General features: G+C 37.1%; 1 protein-coding gene across 1 annotated transcript; it reads left to right on the top strand.

Annotated features, from left to right (window-relative positions):
* Positions 1-253: 253 nt before the first annotated feature.
* On the top strand, positions 254-22,387 carry SERTM1 (serine rich and transmembrane domain containing 1). The gene is made up of 2 exons (XM_039327346.1): positions 254-949; positions 18,833-22,387. The coding sequence occupies exon 2, from the start codon at positions 18,988-18,990 to the stop codon at positions 19,306-19,308; it is 321 nt and encodes a 106-aa protein (XP_039183280.1). The 5' UTR covers positions 254-949; positions 18,833-18,987; the 3' UTR covers positions 19,309-22,387.
* The last annotated feature ends 358 nt before the right edge of the window (positions 22,388-22,745 follow it).

Raw genomic sequence — 22,745 nt, 5'->3', positions numbered from 1 at the left:
TACCACTGACATACTATTATCTCATCTTTCACATCTAGAATCCAAAGGTGAAAGTGAAAATGAATCTGTATATTATATCTATTTTACATCATATATAAATTCACACACAATGATAAACCAAAGCTTGCTTTATCATGATTTATTATATACAAAACAGGTTCACACAACACAATTGCTTGCTAAACAAGAAATCATATCCTGAAGATTCACCAAAATCAGCAGGTACCATTATCAATGCCTTTTCAATGGGGATCCCAATTTCTGGAGTTCTCTCCTTAGATAAAATGAGTTACCTATAAATGATAATATACCCAACAATGTGTAATCACAGCTGCCAGTTCTTCAGCTGGTGTTGGTCTTCATTAAATTATTAAAATTATTATTATTATTATTAGATTTGAAATCTTACATTTTCTTGCTAGCTCCCCCCCCCCGTTTCTGTTAACTTCAGGTCTAGGATGAAAAAAGTGCGTTTCTAGGACCAAAGTCTCGTCGTCGTTCTCCAGGAATATTTTGAGTTCATCAACAATCGCTGGAAGGATTTTCTACAAGTTGGAGGTCGGGGGCAGCATGCAATTATTTGCATTCGACTGGGCTGATTGGGTAAGCCGGAGTTCAAAGCCCCACCCAGTGCAAAGCTGACCACTAACCAAGTCTCCAGGTCACATTCCTATGCGGAGCCTAACGAATCGTGCGAAGCAAAGCAATCGCCGCCCCGCAGCTCTGGGTTCGGTCTCGCCGTTCCCGAGCTAGTCAAGGCTGGCGCAGGCTGCTGATTGGATGGAAGCGGCGGTATCGCCCCACCCAGGGAAAGGCTCGTCGCTCTGACCCGCCCCGCCGGCTTTGGCAGCTTCTGCTCGTGGAGCATGTTGGTGGCTCTCCGGGAGGCGAGCTCCGTACTGGACGGCGCCCTGCCTTGAAGGAAGCGCGAGAGGATCCCTGCGGTCAGGTCAGTGGGGAGCGGTCCCTTCTTTTCCCCTTCGCCTAAACAGGCGTTGCAGGGTGGGCTGGGAGGTGGTGGTGGTAGGTCTTCGGAACGAATGACCTCCGACAGCATTTTTTTCTCAATCGCCGTCGCCTCCCGCGGTGGCCGAGAAAGCCGACTAGCAATTCCGCAGCATTTCTCCACCCAGCGCGGGACCCTGATAGAATTCGCCGATTTCTTGGGGCCGATTTCTTCCTTCGAACTTATTCTTAAGTGCAAGCGGGATAGGAAATATATCCGAGAAGCCCTTGGATGCTATTTAATACTTACTTCGCAAAAAAATTTAAAATCTTCCGGAATGTTCAGAGAGGGAGTTGATACCTAATTGGGTGTGAAGAGGAGTGCAGCTTTTAATGGAAAATGAATTATTTCGTTTTTGTTTTCATCCTCTTTCTTTTCTTTTCCCTGGGTTTTTTTTATATATAAAAGCAACGTGGAGAGTATTGACTTTGTTATATTTAATGGGATTTGAAATCCCGCTATTGCCCATTTTCCCACACACCTGCAAAAGCCATCCAGCATATTAATCCAGGTTGTCATTTTGATGTTACCCTCTCTCTGGTTCAGGACAGCATCTGAGTCCAAAAACGCTAAGCTCCAGGGACAGCAGCCATACGATTTGCCCTCTGGTTGATGTCTAGAGGGCAAAGAGTTCTGCCAGGGATTTTTGTACCAATTGCAACATGCACAACATGTTAGGGAGCGATGTGGAAATAGAGACGACTCTCCATTTCCATCTGTCTCTCACACACATCTACCAGCAATTCCAAAGCATCAGAATTGTTTTCCACAGCATGACCAATTTCTCACCAAATGAATTACTTGCAGTGGCTAATCAGATTCGGCAGTATATCTGTTAATACCATAGCAGTTTCATTTCAAAACTCAGTATGCAGTTAAGAACTGGTCTGTCTTGGTTTCTCTGAAGCCACTCTTCATTAATTAGCATGCTTTTTTTTTTTAAAGCTGAGTGCTGGGTGAAGTGTTTACTTTTGGGAGTCTGTTGTTTCCTCTCATGTGTTGAAAGAGATATGTAACATTTGCAGTAGCATCCTATGCTCATCTAGGTACAAATGTCTATTTCTTCTATAAAAACGGTATTAGAATGTACAGCCCTTATACTGAAATCCTGCAATCTCTTATCTAGGATTCAGCATCATTACACTTAGCTGCACCTATTTTAAAGCAGATATGTGTAAAATTAGATTAGAAAAACTTCATTTGGCAGCAGCGTGAGCTGCCTTATATTTAACTGCTGGAGATTTTGTTAGGCGATTCATAAATGAATTCTGTTGCTCTCGATTTGTGAAGGTTGTTTCAAACATGAGCATCATCAGTGCCACAGCATGATCCAGCAGTTATCCAGTATTGAATATAGATGTGTGAATTTCTCTTAAAGTAACCATTGTTTTTAATAGTCTGAAATAAAAGCACAAAGATCAATGTTAAAATAAAGTGTTTGTTTTTATTTTCAGTCATGTAATTAGGAGTACACTAAGACAGTTAAAAAAAGCTCAGAAAGCAGAATATGATGAATTTTGAAATAATATTTTTGATACCTCGGATTCATTTAAGTTTCTTATATAAGTTTCATGTACTTACATAGAGTAGAGAGCGTGAACTCTGAAAACAGTTGCAGTGGAATGCAACAGTTGTTTTATTTCAGTATTTTTACATTGATCTAATCATATGTTAGAGAGTTATATAAATTACATTACATTATATAAATAGGTTATTGTTTTGACCACAGGTCATAACATAAGTGATATTGCTTAAAGTATAAAAAGCATTTGGATATTTGTGTCTTTAGGCCAGATTTTGTCATTCTCTGTAAGTAATTATTATCAGCAATTTTGACAAATTTAAAATATCAGGTAATATTTACAATCTAACTAAACAATATTTGTCCTTTAAGCTCAAATACGAATTAAATTGTAACTGATATATATAGGTATGATTTCCAGTGGTTGTGGATACCTGACAGGCTTATTATAATTATAATGTATAACAGGTTGCAAGATCAAATGGGAAACATTTGAGATTAGCCTACTGCTACACTGAAAAATATACTTTTTAATACATCAGTATTATGAATATAGTATTCCTTTGTATATTCTCAGTATATTTTAATTTTCTTAAAACTTGTTAAATTAGAATCTTATCAATTTAAGCCAATCAAAAATTAGATGATTCTGGCCTTCACATCACAAATGATTCTGTTTCTACATTAGAAATATATGTTAAAAAAGAAAAAGAACCAATTAAGTAGTATATATTGTTGTTTTGGCTACTTGCTCACTTTTTCTTCTATAATATATTTATATAACTTCCAAGCTTCTTAATTTAATCCAACTGGCATTTCCAACTTACTTTGGAAGAAAATTGGCAGAAAGGAAGAGAAAAGTAAATATTTAAAAGACCTGACTTTTAAAAAAAATGGAATATCATTTAAGATGTTTTCATTACATTCTATCAGAAGCATTACTGCAGTCTTGTTTTCTAGCAACCATAAGAGAATTTATGGAACATGTATCACTATAGTCTTTACATTGTGACAGAAAAGATCATGACATTTTCATTCTGTATAAGGAAAATCTGTATATTCCAGTTTTTTAGAAATAATTTCTCAGACTGCTTTTAGTATATTATGTATACTCAGCAGAATTGCACAGCGGCTAAGCAAAGCTTCCCAGCAATTCTGGCACAGCTGATTTGGTCTATTGAAACCTCATTTAGGTTAGTTCTCATAATAAGATCTTGATAAAGAGCTGTAATTAGTCTAATTAAGCATCTATCCTTTTTCTACAAAGCATTTGTCTGCCATAATTTCTCCAGATTTAAAAGGTCAAAAGGTAATAGCATGCAATAAACACAGTTTACAGTTGTTGGCTGTTATTGTACAAAGTGGCGTAGGATAAATGGATATTAGTAGGAACACTGCTTCCATACAAGCCAATTCTTTCATCAGTATACATTGTTCTGATTCTAAGCTAACTTGCAAATAATTAATGTAAACATTTTCAGTCATAGTTACTATGCAAATAACTAAAAACATGACAAAAATGCCACACATTTCTCAAAGGAGCTGTCAAATATTTTCATAAAGTTTTCCAAAAACAGCTAATAGCAAGATGGTAAGGGAATTTGTATAAAGGTAAAGGAGTCCCTGTGGATTTTATTCTGCTAGTCTTTGGGGGCTGTGTTTGTTTCCATTTCCAGGTCATTGAGCCAACACTCTCTGAAGACATTTCTATGGTCATGTGGCCAGCATACCATCACGGAGCACTATTACCTTCCCACTGAAGTGTACCTGTTTATCTACTTACATTTGTATGCTTTTGAACTGCTAGGTTGGCAGGAGCTCACTCCATTGCATGGTGCTCAGGTCTCAAACCTGGCTTGCCAGCTTTCAGGCTGAGAAGCCCAGTATCTTAAACATTGAGCCACCAGGCTGCTGTTTGTATAACAACTAGAGGCAATGTCAGCACTGAGTTGCTGGTGGACAGCCGGCCCAAAAACATTTCTAGAGGTGGAATCAGAATATTGGAGCTGGAACACAGACACTTCATGGTTGAATGAATGCTTCATGATAATTCATAATGTTTGTATGGTGTGGGATTAACATATTATAAAAAGCCAGCTATTGTGTTTTCTTTTAGGGAAACATAATTAAGGAAATATATGGCTCAGCATGGTATAAAGGCCCCGACAAACAGGAGACAAAACCTGAATCAATCTTGGCGGCTATAAGCAGGAGTAATTTGGAAAAAAAAGTTAACAGACTTGAGAGGTAATGGAGACAGATGGGCCCAGTCTTTGAAGCTGCCAAGACCCCTTATTTCAATTTTCCCTTGGGGCTCTACAGTTATAGTACGTTCAGCATTCCAGATATTTAAATAGTATGGTGGTTAACATGATATTTATGGTGGCCTGCTTTTGTTATCTGATGATCGAGAAACCTTTTTATAAGAAAAGGAACTCATTATGGGATTTTGGCCAATAATGGAGTTGATTTGAAATCATTGATCCATCTGTATCATTAAAGATAAAGATGGTCACTAGAACCAAGAATCTCAACTTAAGTTATTAAGCTGAAGTAGATGAGCAGGGAATACTTTTCTTAAGCCATCCATGTTCTGATATTCATTTAATTTGACATTTTGGTTACATTCCAAGTACAACTATAAGATTAATTTCTTTCTCTGAAGGCCCCAATCATTAAATGCTTTAGAAGCTTTTTCTGGGTATTTTTACCAAATTAATATCATGCTATTGCAGGAGAGAAGCTACTTGTTGTTGTGGTAGTATCCCAGCTATGGAATGTCTTCTTTAAATGCCTGTCTCTTGGCATCCAATGAAAATCAGTTCATTTTCTCAGCTTGTTCAATAGTTTCAGCTTTCAGCTGTGATTTGTGTCTAGGCTGCACAGCAGAGGCCAAGGTTCAACTTCTGATGTCTCCAGACAGCTTGGAGAAATGCATCTCTGAAATCATGCAGAGCTGCTGGCATTCAGTGTCATCAGAGCTGTACTAGATGGAAGAATGGTTTAACTCAATAAAAGAGCTTTCATCTTCTTTACTGCCTTCTTAAAATACATGTATTTTTTATTTACACATTCAACTTAATTAAATGTGCATTTTACGCTAGTTAAATATTTTTTCTTTGTATATGTCTTTTCAAATGTTACATTATTGAATTATTAGTTGCATTAGTTGTCCTTAATATTTTTATAGTGCCTTAAATGTCATATATTGGCAGAGAAATCCAAAATATCTACATTTTACAATGCAGGGAGAAAAATTTATGGTCCCTGTTAAGAAGGTGCCAAAATTATTTATCATACATTTTGTGCCACAGGTGAATATGATATCTGAATGCTTCACCATGTGTCAAATTATATACAAATACTCCATGCCAGTATGAATAGTCAGTGTGTCAGAGTTTCAATGCTTGCAATAAGACAGAATCGTTGAGTTAGAAAGGACAACAAAGGTCCATTTCACATGTATTAACTCCCAAATCCCCTTTATGGATTACTGCCTTGTCGTGGCGAAGGGGCTTGTGTAACTCAATGAAGCTATAAGCTATGCTGTGCAGGGCCACCCAAGACGGACAGGTTATAGCAGAGAGTTCTGACAAAATGTGATCCACTGGAGAAGGAAATGGCAAACCACTCCAGTATCTTTGCCATGAAAACCCCATGGACAGTACTAAAAGGAAAAAAGATATGACGCTGGAAGATGAGCCCCTCAGGTCGGAAGGTGTCCAATATGCTACTGGGGAAGAGCAGAGGGCTAGTACTAGTAGCGCCAGAAAGAATGAAGCGACTGGGCCAAAGCCGAAAGGACGCTCAGCTGTGGATATATCTGGTGGTGAAAGGAAAGTCCGATGCTGTAAAGATTTTTTCTCCATAGGAACCTGGAATGTAAGATCCATGAATCAAGGCAAGCTAGACGTAGTCAAAAAAGAGATGACAAGACTGAACATCGACATCTTAGGAATCAGCGAACTAAAATGGACAGGAATGGGTGAATTTAACTCAGATGACCATCAGGTATACTACTGTGGGCAAGAATCCCTCAGAAGAAATGGAGTAGCCTTCATAGTCAATAAAAGAATAGGAAAAGCAATACTGGGATACAATCCTCAAAATGACAGAATGATCTCAATTCGAATCCAAGGCAAACCATTCAATATCACAGTAGTCCAAATCTATGCCCCAACCACTGGTGCTGAAGAGGATGAAATTGACCGGTTCTATGAAGCCCTACAGCACCTTATAGAATTAACACCAAAAAATGATGTCCTTATCATCATGGGGGATTGGAATGCTAAGGTAGGAAGCCAAAAGATAACCGGAATAACAGGCAAGTTTGGCCTTGGAGTACAAAATGAAGCAGGGCACAGGCTGATAGAATTTTGTCAAGAGAATACGATGGTCATAACAAACACTCTTTTCCAACAACCCAAGAGACGGCTCTACACATGGACATCACCAGACGGTCAACATAGAAATCAGATTGACTATGTGCTCTGCAGCCAAAGATGGAGAAGCTCTATACAGTCAGTAAAAACAAGACCAGGAGCTGACTGTGGCTCAGATCATGAGCTTCTCGTTGCAAAATTTAGGCTTAAATTGAAAAAAGTAGGGAAAAGCACTAGGCCACTCAGGTATGAACTAAATCATATTCCTGATGAATATACAGTAGAGGTGACAAATAGATTTAAGGAACTGGATCTGATAGACAGAGTGCCTGAAGAACTATGGATGGAAGTTTGCAACATTGTACAAGAGGTAGCAACTAAAACCATCCCAAAGAAAAAGAAATGCAAGAAAGCAAAATGGCTGTCTGAGGAAGCTTTGCAAATAGCTGAGGAAAGAAGGGAAGCGAAAGGCAAAGGAGAAAGAGAAAGATACACCCAATTGAATGCAGAATTCCAGAGAATAGCTAGAAGAGATAAGAATGCCTTCTTAAATGAACAGTGCAAAGAAATAGAAGAAAACAACAGAATAGGGAGAACCAGAGATCTCTTCAAGAAAATTGGAGATATGAAGGGAACGTTTCATGCAAAGATGGGCATGATAAAGGACCAAAATGGCAGAGACTTAACAGAGGCAGAAGAGATTAAGAAGAGATGGCAAAACTACACAGAAGAACTATACAAGAATGAGCTTAACATCCCAGATAACCACAATGAGATGGTCATTGACCTCGAACCAGACATCCTAGAATGTGAAGTGAAATGGGCCTTAGAAAATCTGAGCAACAACAAAGCTAGTGGAGGTGACAGTATTCCAGCTGAGCTATTCAAAATCTTAAAAGACGATGCAGTAAAAGTGCTACACTCAATTTGCCAGCAAATTTGGAAAACTCAACAGTGGCCACAGGATTGGAAAAGGTCAGTTTACATTCCAATTCCAAAGAAAGGCAATGCCAAAGAATGTTCAAACTATCGCACCATTGCACTCATTTCACATGCTAGTAAAGTTATGCTTAAAATCCTACAAGCTAGACTCCAGCAGTATGTGGATCGAGAACTACCAGAAGTACAGGCAGGATTTCGAAGAGGCAGAGGAACTAGAGATCAAATTGCCAACATACGCTGGATCATGGAGAAAGCTAGGGAGTTCCAGAAAAACATCTACTTCTGCTTCATTGACTATGCAAAAGCCTTTGATTGTGTGGATCACAACAAATTGTGGCAAGTTCTTAAAGAGATGGGAGTACCAGACCATCTCATTTGTCTCTTGAGAAACCTATATGCGGGTCAAGAAGCAACAGTGAGAACCGAACACGGAACCACTGATTGGTTCAAAATTGGAAAAGGAGTCCGGCAAGGCTGTATACTGTCGCCCTGCCTATTTAACTTATATGCAGAGCACATCATGAGAAAGGCAGGGCTAGATGAATCAAAAGTTGGAATTAAGATTGCCGGGAGAAATATCAACAACCTAAGATATGCAGATGATACCACTCTAATGGCAGAAAGTGAAGAGGAACTAAAGAGCCTCTTGATGCGGGTGAAGAAGGAGAGTGCAAAAGTTGGCTTGAAACTCAACATTAAGAAAACCAAAATCATGGCATCCGGCCCTCTCAATTCCTGGCAAATAGATGGGGAAGAAATGGAGGTAGTGACAGATTTTATTTTTCTGGGCTCCAAGATCACCTCAGATGGGGACTGCAGCCAAGAAATTAAAAGACGCTTGCTCCTGGGGAGGAAAGCTATGGCAAATTTAGACAGCATTCTAAAAAGCAGAGACATCACCCTGCCAACAAAAGTGCGTATAGTCCAGGCCATGGTTTTCCCAGTTGCAATGTATGGCTGTGAAAGTTGGACCATAAGAAAGGCTGAGCGCAAAAGAATTGAGGCCTTTGAACTATGGTGCTGGAGAAGACTCCTGCGAGTCCCTTGGACTGCAAGGCGTTCAAACCGGTCAGTCCTAGAAGAGATCAACCCCGACTGCTCTTTAGAAGGCCAGATCCTGAAGTTGAAACTCAAGTACTTTGGCCACCTAATGAGAAGGAAGGATTCACTGGAGAAGAGCCTAATGCTGGGAAAGATTGAGGGCAATAGAAGAAGGGGACGACAGAGAATGAGATGGCTGGATGGAGTCACTGAAGCAGTAGGTGTGAATTTAAATGGACTCCAGAAGATGGTAGAGGACAGGAAGACCTGGAGGAACGTTGTCCATGGGGTCGCGATGGGTCGGACACGATTTCGCAATTAACAACAACAACAAACTCCCAAATAAAATGCATTCTTGTGTTGCTGGTCCAAAGGGATTGACTTCTCTTCTTTATTCCAGAGTCCTTGACTTACAACCACCATTAATTTGTCATTAAGTGGGTGGTTCTTAAGAGATTTAAGTTAAGTTGTTAAGTATTGTTGGCTTCCAGTTGTTAAGTGAGCACCCAATTTCATGATCTTTTTTTGCCACGTTTGTTTAAGAAAATCACTGTGGCCATTCAGGAGACCTCACAAGACTGTTACTTGCAACCTTTCCTGCCGGCTTCCCTAGTGACTTGCCAGAAGCTGCTTTGGAAAGTTGCAAATGGTGATCATGTGACCGCAGGATGCTGTGACCATCATAAATGCACAAATCACAATCACATAACCTCAGAGAGGTTGCAACAGTTATAAGTGCCAGGACTAAGTAAGTGGTTGTAAGTCACTTTTTTCAGTTCTGTCATAACTTTAAATGGTCACTAAATGAATGGTTGTTAATGACTAACTGTAGACGTTAAACATATTTTGATAGGACCTCTTTTCAGCATAGCATTATCTTGCTAGTGGATTTACCTGCCACAGTACTGCAGAGAACAACAGCTGTATTACAAGGAGCAACACAAATTTTATCATAATCTCTTTTGACTTTGATGATTTCAAAATGGCTAACATGCTAAAGTATTGTGGAGATTTTATAATAAAAAGTATAATTTTTTTCTAATCTCAATATTATACAATGTTTTATTTTTATCATGCGCTTATTTTGTGTTTTGAATATGTTGCTTATTGCTACATTAGGTATGGGAAAGTAATGCCATATTGGATAGTTAGAAATTACCAACACAAATTGTTTTATTAAGAATAATGTGGGCATTTTTAAACTTAAACCATTTTGTACCTACTTAGGACACTCAGTAATATTTAAAATACCATGATTAATTTAATATACTAGATTTAGATTTAATTATTTGAAAGAAACCAATTGAAATCAGTGGAGGGTTGGTCCAGTGCAGTTTAAACCATCCATATAAATTACCAGGAATCAAACTGAGCTAAATGACATCTAATTGTCCTTGGCCATTCTCAATAAGCTAATAAGAGTTGGACCTGGTTAATGCTTAAGTAAGAGGCAACCAGAAAACCTCAAGCTAAGATTAGATTGGGTATGAAAGAAAATCAAAAAGAAAATGTCAAGTCACTTTATTGTTACCAAGAGAACTACAAGACATGTTAATGAAGTCACCAGGAGCCAAGATCAACTCCAAAGAGAGTGTATGTTAACTTTCTAATTTAAGGAGTTAAGATTCTAAATTCTAAATCTGAATTCAACCTAATATTAACATGTCTCAAAATATTAAAAAGTAACATAACTATAAAACGGTTTCTGGTTAGCAATAAACCATTTATAGCTTTTCTAAAACTGTAATGAACAGTTTAAATAACCCCCATGTCTGTTTCCATCAGCATAACCTCTGCTTAATAGATTCCGATAAAACAGAATATATGTACTTCAGGGTTGAACTGTGGTGCCATTGGTGCTCTCATGTTACCTAGCCAGATAATAAAATGTCTACAAGCAAATAACCAAGCTCAGAGAACACAAATGACTCCACGGATAGGCAGATAACTGCAGTTTTTGGAAAATGAAGGAACTATATATAGTGAAGCTGCTTGGAGAAATAGTCCATATTTTGACCCAACAATATAGAGCAAGCAACAAAATTAGTGGATCAGAGGAATGCTGTGGATATAATTTACTTGGATTTCAGTAAGGCATTTGATAAAGTAGATCACAACCTACTACTCGATAAGATAGAAAAATGTGGGTTAGACAGCATCACCACAAGATGGATTCATAGCTGGCTGACCAGCCGTACTCAGTGTATGGTCCTCAATGGAACTGCATCTACATGCAGGGAAGTGTGTAGTAGGGTGCTCCAGGGCTCTGTTCTGGGCCCAGTGCTCTTCAACATCTTCATCAACGATTTGGACGATGGGATAGATGGGGAACTCATGAAATTTGCAGATGACACCAAGCTGGCAGGAATAGCCAACACTCCAGAAGACAGGCTTAAGATACAGGAGGACCTGGACAGACTTGAATACTGGGCGCTATCTAACAAAATGAAATTCAATGGTGAAAAAAGTAAAGTTCTACATTTAGGCAAGAAAAACCAAATGTACAGGTATAGTATAGGTGGTACCTTGCTCAATAGTAACTGCCAAAAAAGCCAACACAGTGCTAGGCTGCATTAACAGAGGGATAGAATCAAGAGCACGTGAAGTGTTAATACCACTTTACAATGCCTTGGTAAGGCCAAACTTGGAATATTGCCACCAGTTTTGGTCACCATGATGTAAAAAAGATGTTGAGACTCTGAGTACAGAGAAGAGCAACAAAGATGATTAGGGGACTGGAGGCTAAAACATATAAGGAACGGTTGCTGGCATTGGGTATGTCTAGTTTAATGAAGAGAAGGACGAGGGGGAACATGATAGCAGTCTTCCAATATCTCAGGGGCTGCCACAAAGAAGAGGGAGTCAAGCTATTCTCCTGAAGGCAGGACAAGAAGCAACGGATGGAAACTAATCAAGGAGAGAAGCAACCTAGAACTAAGGAGAAACTTCCTGACAGTTAGAACAATTAACCAGTGGAGCAACCTGCCTCCAGAAGCAGTGAATGCTCCAACACTGGAAGTTTTAGAGACAGGACAGCCATGATAGAAATGGTGCAGGGTTTCCTACTTGAGCAGGGGGTTGGACTCGATGACCTCCAAAGTCCCTTCCAACTTTATTATTATTATTATTACTATGGGCAGATGGAACTTACATTTTTATAGAAGGAAAAAAAGATGCAAGGAAATGATGGCTAAGAGAATCAAACAATAAAGTAAGTATGGTAAGCAGTGTGCTGCTAATCCTTTAATTAGAAGCTGGATTAATACACGTTGCTTTAGGATGTTTGATAAACTTTCCCTCAAAGTTTGTGGATTCAGGATTCACCAGGAAGTATGCTAGTGAGTTATATGCTAGCTGGAGCTATATAGATACATAATTATAGGTATACATAGATATATAATAGGTAAACCTCTAAATTTCAAGGCTCTTAGAAAACATTGTCCTGTATTATAACAGAAACTGAACATTTCTATGGTTTGATAAAATGCCCATCTTTCTGCATAATATGTAAATATGCCAAAAAGTTTGTGTAGATATAAGGTAATTTATCTAACCTTTGATGAATTGTAGGTATTCTTGGTAACTTTGACTTGGTTTGCTTCTCCAACATTATCCAACTGCTTTTTATAATCTTCTTTTAAAAGAGTTTTATACATTTCATTTAACTAGAGTGAATGAACAGATTTTTTATCCCAAGTATGTTACTGCTTGGTTTTTCTTTTTTCTTTTTGTATTGCAGCTCATGTAATCATTTAGGCAATTGTTAGCTCAGCTGTGATTGAGAACTGCCATGCTGCTTGCAGTGTTGGAAACAAATATTTAAATGTAGTGTAGCATGTGAAAAGAATTTGTTAAAGAGACTTATAGGGCATGAAAAAGAAAAGAAGAAAAAGGGAAGAATTTATATTAGTTTCATATAGTGAAAATGATGCACATTCATTCTTAGTGAATTTCATTGTTTGAAAATAGAAACAATGAAGTGAAAACTGGAAGTGGGTTGAAAAATGATTTGAAGCATCTGGGGTAGTAGATTGTGTGTATATTGTGTGCATGGTGAATTGTAGCTTTCTGTTATATGATGTGAGGCTTCCATAATTAAACTTGAAAGTATCATCAGTTCCCAGTTCTAAAATAGAGAGCATAGTTGAGTTCCATTATCTTTAATTGTTTGGAATGGTACTCTGCACTAATAAATGCAATTATCCAGTGAGTTCTATATGAATGATGTATTATGCAGTAGCTCTTGTTACATCAGATATTTGTCTTTATTACATTTGGCCCAATTTTAGGGGTAAGTGATTCCAAGAGAAAAAGGATAAAAGTAATATAATGAGGGATTTGAATCCAGCCCCCGAGAATTGTTATTTGGTGTACCTGATTCTAAATATATTTACAGCATAAAACACTGCAGTTTACAGAGATTCGGGAGAAAATTTAGGAGAAAAATCTATAGGCTGATTTATGAGTTGATCTTCCCTGCACTCAAATATAGTCATTTCATATAAGATATGCCTATACCAGTGTTTCTTAACCTTGGCAAATTTAAGGTCCCAGATTTCCCAAGTCAGCATAGGAACCACACATCTTAAAATTGCCAAGTTGAAAAATACTGGTCTATATCCATTGTATCTCTAACTCTCATTCCAGGATATGCCTTAGATTTTTCAACAGAATTTCCAGTCCTATAAACCTGTTAAATCTCTTGCCTTACTCAACATATCATTCTCAGATAACTTGTTTACTGCCTGGGAGTAATGAGATTTGCACTCTGCAGTAAAGATATAATAATGTTTACATTATTGACATTAGTGACATTTAGGCTTCAATGTAACATGAAAAATTGCCTCTCATATCTTAATGGGTATCCACAATTAAGGAGCTTTGGAGTATGTGCTTCATATCTAATATCAATTTTCCTTCATTGTGAATATTGCTTTTTGTTCTCATTACAGTAAAATCAGAAGATGTCCCTAATTTTCATTAAAAATTCATGAATTTATACCTTTTGTTTACTGAATACTTTAAAATTGCTAAAAGGATAAATATATACATTGTTCAAAACTCACACAGAGACTCTCTTCATCTGTGTTGCTAAATTCCCAAAGTTAATTAAAAATTTATAGTAGCTGTTGTGCAAATTTTGCAAATGTCTATCAGGCCACTGGCACTTCTTAAATAGAGAAGTTAAAAATTTATGTAAAACTCAAATAGCCACTGTTCCTTTCTGAATTTATTAAGTTAGAAAGAAAATGAGGAATTTTATTTCATGTAGTTGTAAAACCAGGGATTGTAAGGAATCATTTAGACTAATGTTCAGTTCTTGATTGTATGCCAGAACAGATGTCTGGCTAGATTTTTCTTAAACGTAACCAATGAAATAGATCCCACCACCTCATTGGAAAATCTGTTCTGCTATTAACTATTTAAAGGTGGACTATATAATTTGGGATCTACTAAAACTTAGATTGAACATTGAATTGGCACATGCAATTCTGCTTAGAGGAAATACCACCACTGGGATTGCTAGAGCTATCTATTACAATGTAAGATCGTACAGCTTGGAGTGTTCCTAGATTCATTACTTAATTTGTTTTAAAAAAAAGCTTATCCTGGAGGACCAAAGTTACTTGATATTAATGCAGATTTGCTCCAAAATGCAATTAAGCAGTTTTAACAATTAGAAGAAAGAATGAAAAGTGTTAGAATACTTTTGTAGATGTAAGAAATACTGACAGAATTCTCTACTAGATTCATCAGATTTTAGTCTGATCCTGATTGGAAGGTGATAGAGCAACACTTGATGGTATAACAAATGGCACTAAGAACTTATTTTCTAGGGAAAGTCCTAAACACAAGTTACAACTTACTGATTTGCAAAGCTTGTCCACAAATTGTGTACTGAAGTACAGTATATTTCAGTACACAATTTGTGCAGAGATTTTCAAATCAATAAGTTGTAAATTGTGTTTCCATAGAAACAGGAGGATAAATAGAGAGAATTAAATTATGCAGATAGAGACTGAAAATGTAAGAGAATTTATGTCACTGTGCAGATAAGGTTATCTGAATGAATATGCAATTTATTACAGTTGTAGAAAAGTGACATGATCCCATCAGAAACCTATTTCAGATTCTCATCTCTAGGTCATATCTAACTCTTAATAGCTACTCATCCTCTTTAGCTATATTAAATTAGTTCAGTTTCACCTGCATTCTTTGAATATATTTGCTCAATTATGCCTTAATATATAGGTATTCAAATATATGTAATTCAAAGGATAGTTGAATGTAAATGTTTTAGTTAGCCTCCTGTGTTATTGCAAAGAGAAAGCAAAATAAAGCAAAACATTACCAAGTAGATGTGAAGTAGTATCAACTAGTACAACACAAGGAGAACTATTGTATTACTTTGTTTGCTGATCGGAAAATTGGATAAACAAACAGTAACAGATACAGAAGCATGCTCCAACCAATCCAGAATTTCATATGGTAAGTCAGTGATACCATATCCTTACTTATGTTCCAAATGCAGTGTTTCCCATGCCTGCTGTCTTAGATCAGGGCTTTTCAAACAGTGGTATGGGTACCACCTGTGGTACATTGGCACCTGGCAGGTGGTACGCAACCATCCTAGAAAAGTGGTAGCGGGGGAGGGGAATGAGCTGAACCGGTGGCAGCACCGCACAAGCCTGAGCGAAAGATGGCTGGAGCTGCAGGGCTGTCAGGGCTCAGTGGAAGTGCCAGGATCAATGCCACTTTCCAGCTGATCAGCACTTCTTTGGGGCTGTCAGGGCTCAGTAGAAGTGCCAGGATCAGCACCAGGCTCCAGCTGGAGCTCAGCGCTGATCCTGGTGCTTCTGCTGAGCCCTGAAGAAGCACCAATCAGCTGGAAAGCAGCACTGATCCTGACACTTCTGCTGAGCCCAGAAGAAGCGCCGATCAGCTGGAATGTTGCAGCATCTCCAGGGTCTTGTGATTTACATTCAGATGCATAGCAACTGATTCATATTTATGACGGTCACAGTGTCCCAGGGTCATGTGAAGTGACCAAAATCTGCTGCAACCATCCAGCAGATGGGGGGAATAAAAACCAAACACCCCCACCCCACCCCCGCTGCCAATCCTCAACAGAAATGCTCCCAACAATGAAAACCTTGGAGAGGAGGCAGAGTGCCTCTGGGCGCTGTCTTGCTCGGCTGTGGCTTGGGGGGGCACTTTTTCCAGTGCCATTGTAATTTCAAGCAGTCACTAAGCGAACTGTTGTAAGTCAAGGACTACCCGTACTTTATCACTTTTTTCTTTTTTTCCTTTTTTTTTTTTTGGTCATCAAGTTTTTGACACCTTGCTAGGCGACTGGTGATACTTGAATGTTGCCATATCCTAAAAGTGGTATGATGGGTGAAAAGGTTGAAAAGCCCTGTCTTAGATGGTCAACTACCTTTAAATTGCAGCTCAAACTGTTTGCTATTAGGAAAGTTTTTCTAACATTCAGCTGCAATCTGTAGAATAAATCATTCCCTATATTATACTCTGAAGTCTTAATTTTCTTTTGTGTTTACATCCTTTCTGGTATTTATAAAGAGATCATATTCTTCTTTCAGTTTTGTTTCTCCAGTATTAAATAGGCATAGATCTTTCAACTTACAGTACAGTAAAATCAAATATTGCTTTGGTCTGAATAATGTTAATACACTAAATAAAATAATACTATCGAATAAACAATAAAAGCAGCCAAAGAAATTAAAAAGTTCCTAGGCAAATATGCATACTTAAAATAAACACGTAAACATATTAACAGGCCTGGGTGAATACAAATAATTTTACCTAGCACTAGGAACAGCATTTTAGAGTGGCAGAATAATCATGGAGTGGTATGTCACATTTGCTCCCAAAGTGTATCCATACCATGCTTAAATGGTCTTTTGCATTGCCTCCAGCAATACTTCTCTACTTTGTATCTTACTATTCTATTGTTTTGCACACTTGGTGTGGAAAATAAGGTTATTTGCAGTATATTTTCTCTTTTCCCTTAGAAGCAGGACAGGTGGTCCTTTGTTAATGATACTATTGGACCAGAATTTCTGTTACTAAGTTACATAGTCATAAAACATGCTGTCATGTGATTGTGTCACTTTACCACATAAATTTTGTTCCTATTTGCCAATGTTAAGGGAATCCCATGCTGTCATTAAGCAATGATGTAGTTGCCATTTGCAACTTTTCTGCCAACTTCCCCACTGATTTTGTTTGTGGGAAGCTGGCAAAGATCACAAATGGTGATTACATGACCACGGGACACTGCAACTGACATAAATATGAGGACTGGTCACTATTGTAAGTTCAAACAATTGCTAAGTGAGGACCAATTGTAAATTATTTTATAAGAGCAGAAGATTACACTAGCTATAATTTTCTCAAGTCCCAAAACATGAAACAATGAAAATTAGGGTTTTCAAGTGAATGTTTTCTTGCCTCTCTGACTGCAAAGTTTCAATGAAAAATAGCCAATGAAAGTTTGGCGTAATATTATCACTTCTTGTTAAGCATTACATGCTTTTTAAAAACCAGGACAGGGTACTTAAAGAAACCAAAGAGAATGTAATTAAAAACACAATGAAAAGCATTATGAAAAATCCAACCCAAACCTAACTATAAAAAACCACAAAGAAAGCCAACATTTCACCAGCTTTAGCAGCAAGAAACCAGTTACATATGAAACCTTTGCTTAAATTAAAATGTTTACACTTAGAGGATTAAAACACCCTCTACATCAATGGTTCTCAACCTGTGGGTCGGGACCCCATTTGGGGTCGAACGACCATTTCACGGGGGTCGCCAAACAACGCAGTCCACCATTTTTTTCCCCTTTTCCTTAGCTGTGCTACTCCCTTTTATTCTATTGGCTTTTGAAAGCCAATAGAATAGACTCTCTTGAATAGAGTCTAATTCTATTGGCTTTCAAAAGCCAATAGGAATTGTCCAGGCTGTCTCTGCCCTGCTGAGCCTGCCAAAAGTCCCATTCTGCAAACGGTGCTGCACCAGTTGAGTAGTCCTCGACTTATGACCGGTTGAGTAGTCCTCGACTTACGACCGGTTGGGGGTCACGGCAGTAAAAAGGTTGAGAACCACTGCTCTACATAAAAGCAAAACATTCTATACTGTATTTAATGTTTATAGATCAGCCATCTATTTCCATGCAGATTATCTTCATGAAAACAACTCTGGAAAGAAAGAAAAAAAACAGTTCTTACTTGGGGTTATACCAGAGCAAAAGACATTCAAAGTTATTTTCTGTTTTCTGAGTGATATTAATTTGATAAGACCTTGTTAATCATGGTGGTCAGTGGGTCTCTCTGTTTCTGTATGCATTTATTTTTCCTTTAAGTATCTCTCAACCTGAGATGATGTTTCTATCCTTCTAATAATGATGATTAGAGTTGTAGACAAAGATTTGAAGAGCAAAATCATGCTTGAAACAAGAATAAATAAGGTAGTTTCCAAATGGAGTTAGAAATCATAAACCTGTGCATTGAATTACCATTTAATTGATCAAAACAATCCTTAAATATCTCAGAAAATTCAAAGAAATGTTCTAATTGATTTGTAGTTCTATATTTATATTTAACAAAAAATTACCAGTACTAATAGCATTATAGAAATTAATTTTTGTAGGTTAATTGCAAGATATACAGCAGAATGCACAGCTCAGTTTCCCAGTCTTTATTATGTACTATATTATTTCCATGGTTGTAAATATAAAATATGTATTCAAAATATCCATGTCTGTTTTTTCATTTTAATATACAAGAAATAGAATTTATCATTTATATAAAATATATAACAATATATCATTTCAATATAATATTGAATGAAACTGTCAATAGAAATTAATATTTAAATGCTATTGCTTCATTGTCTCCAATTTTTATCTCTTTACAGCACCAAGACATAACATGCTGTTAAAATCTGCTATAAGGATTTAATCACTACTAAAATGGCTCAAAATGCCACAAGTTTTACAGAAAATTCTTTTTGACTATTAAGTCTTTTCCATTGTGTGGTCAATAACACATATTAATAATATTTTTTTTAAAATGTCAGAACTCAACTCCACATCGGGATTAATAGCAAATATTGAAAACGGAACTTTTTTGGAGCTATACCCCACCTCTCTCTCAACATCCATGGACTTACCTTCCAATCGCATGTCAAACGTCTATGTTTATGTTTCAATCTTCCTTAGCCTCTTGGCATTCCTTCTTTTGCTGTTAATTATTGCACTTCAGAGATTGAAAAATATCATCTCGAGCTCCTCCTATCCAGAATACACCAGTGATGCTGGGAGTTCCTTTACAAATTTAGAAGTCTGTAGCATTTCTTCCCAGAGATCAGCTTTTTCAAACCTTTCATCATGAGAAGCCAAGGAAGGAAATCTATTGTGCGTGGAATAGTCTCAGTCCAGATTATGAGTGTGGTTGGAAGACTAAGGCATGCAAGATTAGAACTGTTAGTCAGAGAAGAGACGATTTCTGAACTTTCCCATTTGAGATCACATATAGAGCTCTGCCTCTAGTAGTCTTGGAATTTTGTAGTGTTTTTCCCAGCCGCTTCTGAAGATAATGAAAAGTACATTCTTTCTCAAATCAATCTGCTCCTTAGTGATTATAAGGAGACATCTGTGTTATTTTCTCAATAACATTAGAAAAACTATTTGCCTTTGACTTGTTCCAAGATTTTTTTTCAACTTCCTAGTCCAGCTTATAATTTTGAGATCTTTGGTGGTCTCCCATCAAAGTACTAACCAATGCTACCAATGATTCAATGCTACTTAGGATTTCAAGATTACCCAAATTTTACAGGGTGCTACCACAGGCTATGCTCTAAAGGAGATACAACTATTTAAATTGTATGTAGGAATATCTGGCTTCCTGCTTCTGATTTCTGATCTCAAAGCTCAAGGATGTTTACTTGTATTCCATAGCAAGACCATTCTGCAATACAAATAAGACAATTTTCCTGTAAATGTGAAACAAAGAAAGCAAGCTACTATAAAATCTAGTTAATAATCATGTTTCTGTAATTTTTCCTACACTGCCTGATCTTTATATTTTAGTGGAACAACTATAATTAATATATGTACTAATTACTTCAGACTTACTTTGTTGGATTTGTAGAATTACATACTTTTCTAAATTATGCATCCCAATATAATATCCCTTTCAATATGTTCTGTGATGATCAACACTCACTGACCTATTTAATTTTATTTTCAAAAAAGAAAGAAAGAAAAAAGAATGGAAAGGAAGGAAAGCTAACCTAATGTGAAACTGGTATTTCCAACAATATCTCAGACAATGATCTCTGCAGGAAGAGATGTTAAAAAAAAAGTCATCATGATGGCTATAACCATGTCAGTACAGATAGTCCTTGACTTAGACCACAACAGGGACCAGAATTTGTTGCTATGCAAGAGTCACTCTTGATTTTATGATCTTTTTGTCAATTGTTAATTGAATCACTGCAGTTTTAAGTAAAACATGTGGTCATTAAGTGTATCCAGCTTCCCCCATTGACTTTGCTTGTGGGAAGCTGACTGGGAAGGGTGTAAATAGCTATCCTGAGATGCTGCAACTATCAAATGTTTGCTAGTTGCCAAATTTCCAAATTCTGATCACGTGCCTGTGGGGATGCTACTTGGATGACCAAGTGAGAGGATTGGTCATAAGTCACTTCAATTTCCAGAATTCTCAGCAAAGATTATGCTGGCTTGGGGAATTATGGGAACTGAAATCTACAGGTCTGGAGGGCACCCAGGTTGGAAATGCTGAACTAGAGTGTATCGTAAGCATAGGTGTTCTTGGTTGGGTTCAAAAGTAGCCATATCACAACACTCCCTTCCCATGATTTAAGTACTTGCACTCAGTGCTGATGTATATGTATATAAGGCCAAGGTTTGCATCTTCTTTTTTAATTAAAGTTTGTATTGGATGCCTATGATCCTAAGGTGAGTGACAAGGATAGTAAGGAAGTCCAGGAGGAGCAATTGAAAAATCTGGGTATACTTGCTTGGAGAAAATAAGAAGAAAGAAGCCTGAAAGTTCCTGTAAATATCCTCATGTGAAGGACTGCCACATAAAAAAAAAAAAAAGGAAAATCACTGTTCTTTGTTGCTTCAGCAAGCAGAGTAGGAGTTAGGTTGCTTCAGTGAGCAAGATGTAACCTGCAGAGAAGTAGACTTTGCTGAACATTCAGAAAAGCTACCTAATAAAAAGAGCAAAGCTGATTTCTTATACCGAGACATTTAAGCATAGATTGGACTAATTGGAACATCAACCCCCCCCCCTCCCTCCGAGATCAGACTTGACCCAGCCCTGCTGGCCTTTTGCAAGACATTAAAAATCTGGTTTTGCCATCAAGCCTGGGGCTCTAATAGTACAGATGAGCCCATTTTGTGGTTATTTGGAGTGTGGGATGTTATGACTGTTCTCTGCTGCTACTTTATGCTATTTATGTTGCTTAGGGCTTTAATTATTTTATTGTTTTTTATTCTGTTTTAATTGTTAGTTTTTCAGTCATTTATATGACATGGTCAGTCATATAAATTAAAGAAATAAATTTAGAAATTCATTTGGAATCTTGCAATTGAGATGAAAATCCTAGTGAAGATGCTTCAAAGTTTTAAAAATTATTTTTATATCTTAATCTATATCCTACTTTCATATATTGCTATAAGCTAGCACTGTACAAATGACATTGGGATATTCCATTAGAGATTTTATGTATTAAAAATGAATGTATTAATTCCAATCTCTTCAATATTCCAACTGAAATTTTATGTATTAAAATAAACAATGTGTTAATGAATGCCATTGTTTTTGTTTTCAATTTCATGAACTGAAAATACTTTCTTGGTCAAAAATGAAACAGCCAGTACCACTTGTGAGGAGGAAAATTATAAAGAAAGTTAAACAATGAAAAGAACAATACTGGCAGCATTTAAAAGTAAAATTGAATTTGTTATAATTTGTTCCCTACTCCTTGTGAGAAAAATTCAAAAACAGCAGAGGATTGCTTAATTGTTTACAAGAAAACAAAAAAGAAGAATAATTGCAAACATTTAAATCTTTATGGCTAAAGACCTACGGTAGGTATCTTCAGGATAACTTTCCTTAAATTGTTCCTGCAGTCAAATCAAAGAATGTTGTTAGCAGAAACCTCAGAAATCAGTGTTTTTAATCAGTGCCCTCTTTCTTTGGAACTTTGTCCCCTGAGAGTTGTATGATCCTAGCTCTTACATACATTCCCCTCTGTGGTTTATGGTATTTATGTTTAACTGAATTCTGTTGTCCTTGGTGAAGAAGTGGAATTTTAACTGTTATGTACATTTTTAACCTTGCTATAAGGATGGGATATGCAAGCATTTGAAATGGGAGCAATTGGAAAGGTATATAAACCTATAAAATAAAATAATTGACCATAAGAAAAACCTTCCTATTAGTATCCCCAAAGACCGAGAAGTCTTTTGGTTAATTGTCTTTCCACTTTTGGTTAATTGTCTTTCCACTACACTATCTTTATACTTTTGAGTCCAGTGTCTACAGACAGGGACAAAGCAAATAGGTTAACCTGGTTTAACCAATTTTAATTATAAAATGCCTTGAAGGTCATCTACAGCCATTCTCTGCGTAAGGCAGTATGCTGTATCATGACAAATGCGAAACCAGAACTATTAAAAAAACAGTTCAGGTGCTGAAAAGTTTTATTACTTAGTTGGAAGGTATTCCTAAATTTTAGTATAGATTTGTTCTCTGACTGGTGGTTATATCTTGTCATTTGGGGAAGAGTGAACACA

The sequence above is a fragment of the Crotalus tigris genome, unplaced genomic scaffold (genome assembly GCF_016545835.1).
Source record: "Crotalus tigris isolate CLP2741 ecotype Arizona unplaced genomic scaffold, ASM1654583v1 scf7180000024359.8030256, whole genome shotgun sequence".
Classification (NCBI taxonomy): domain Eukaryota; kingdom Metazoa; phylum Chordata; class Lepidosauria; order Squamata; family Viperidae; genus Crotalus; species Crotalus tigris.
Note: the sequence above shows the minus strand (reverse complement) of the source record. Positions and strands in the feature narration are given on the sequence as shown.

Excerpts from the sequence above, each read along its gene's own strand:
- SERTM1 (XM_039327346.1), top strand. The coding sequence starts at position 18,988 with ATGTCAGAACTCAACTCCACATCGGGATTAATAGCAAATATTGAAAAC.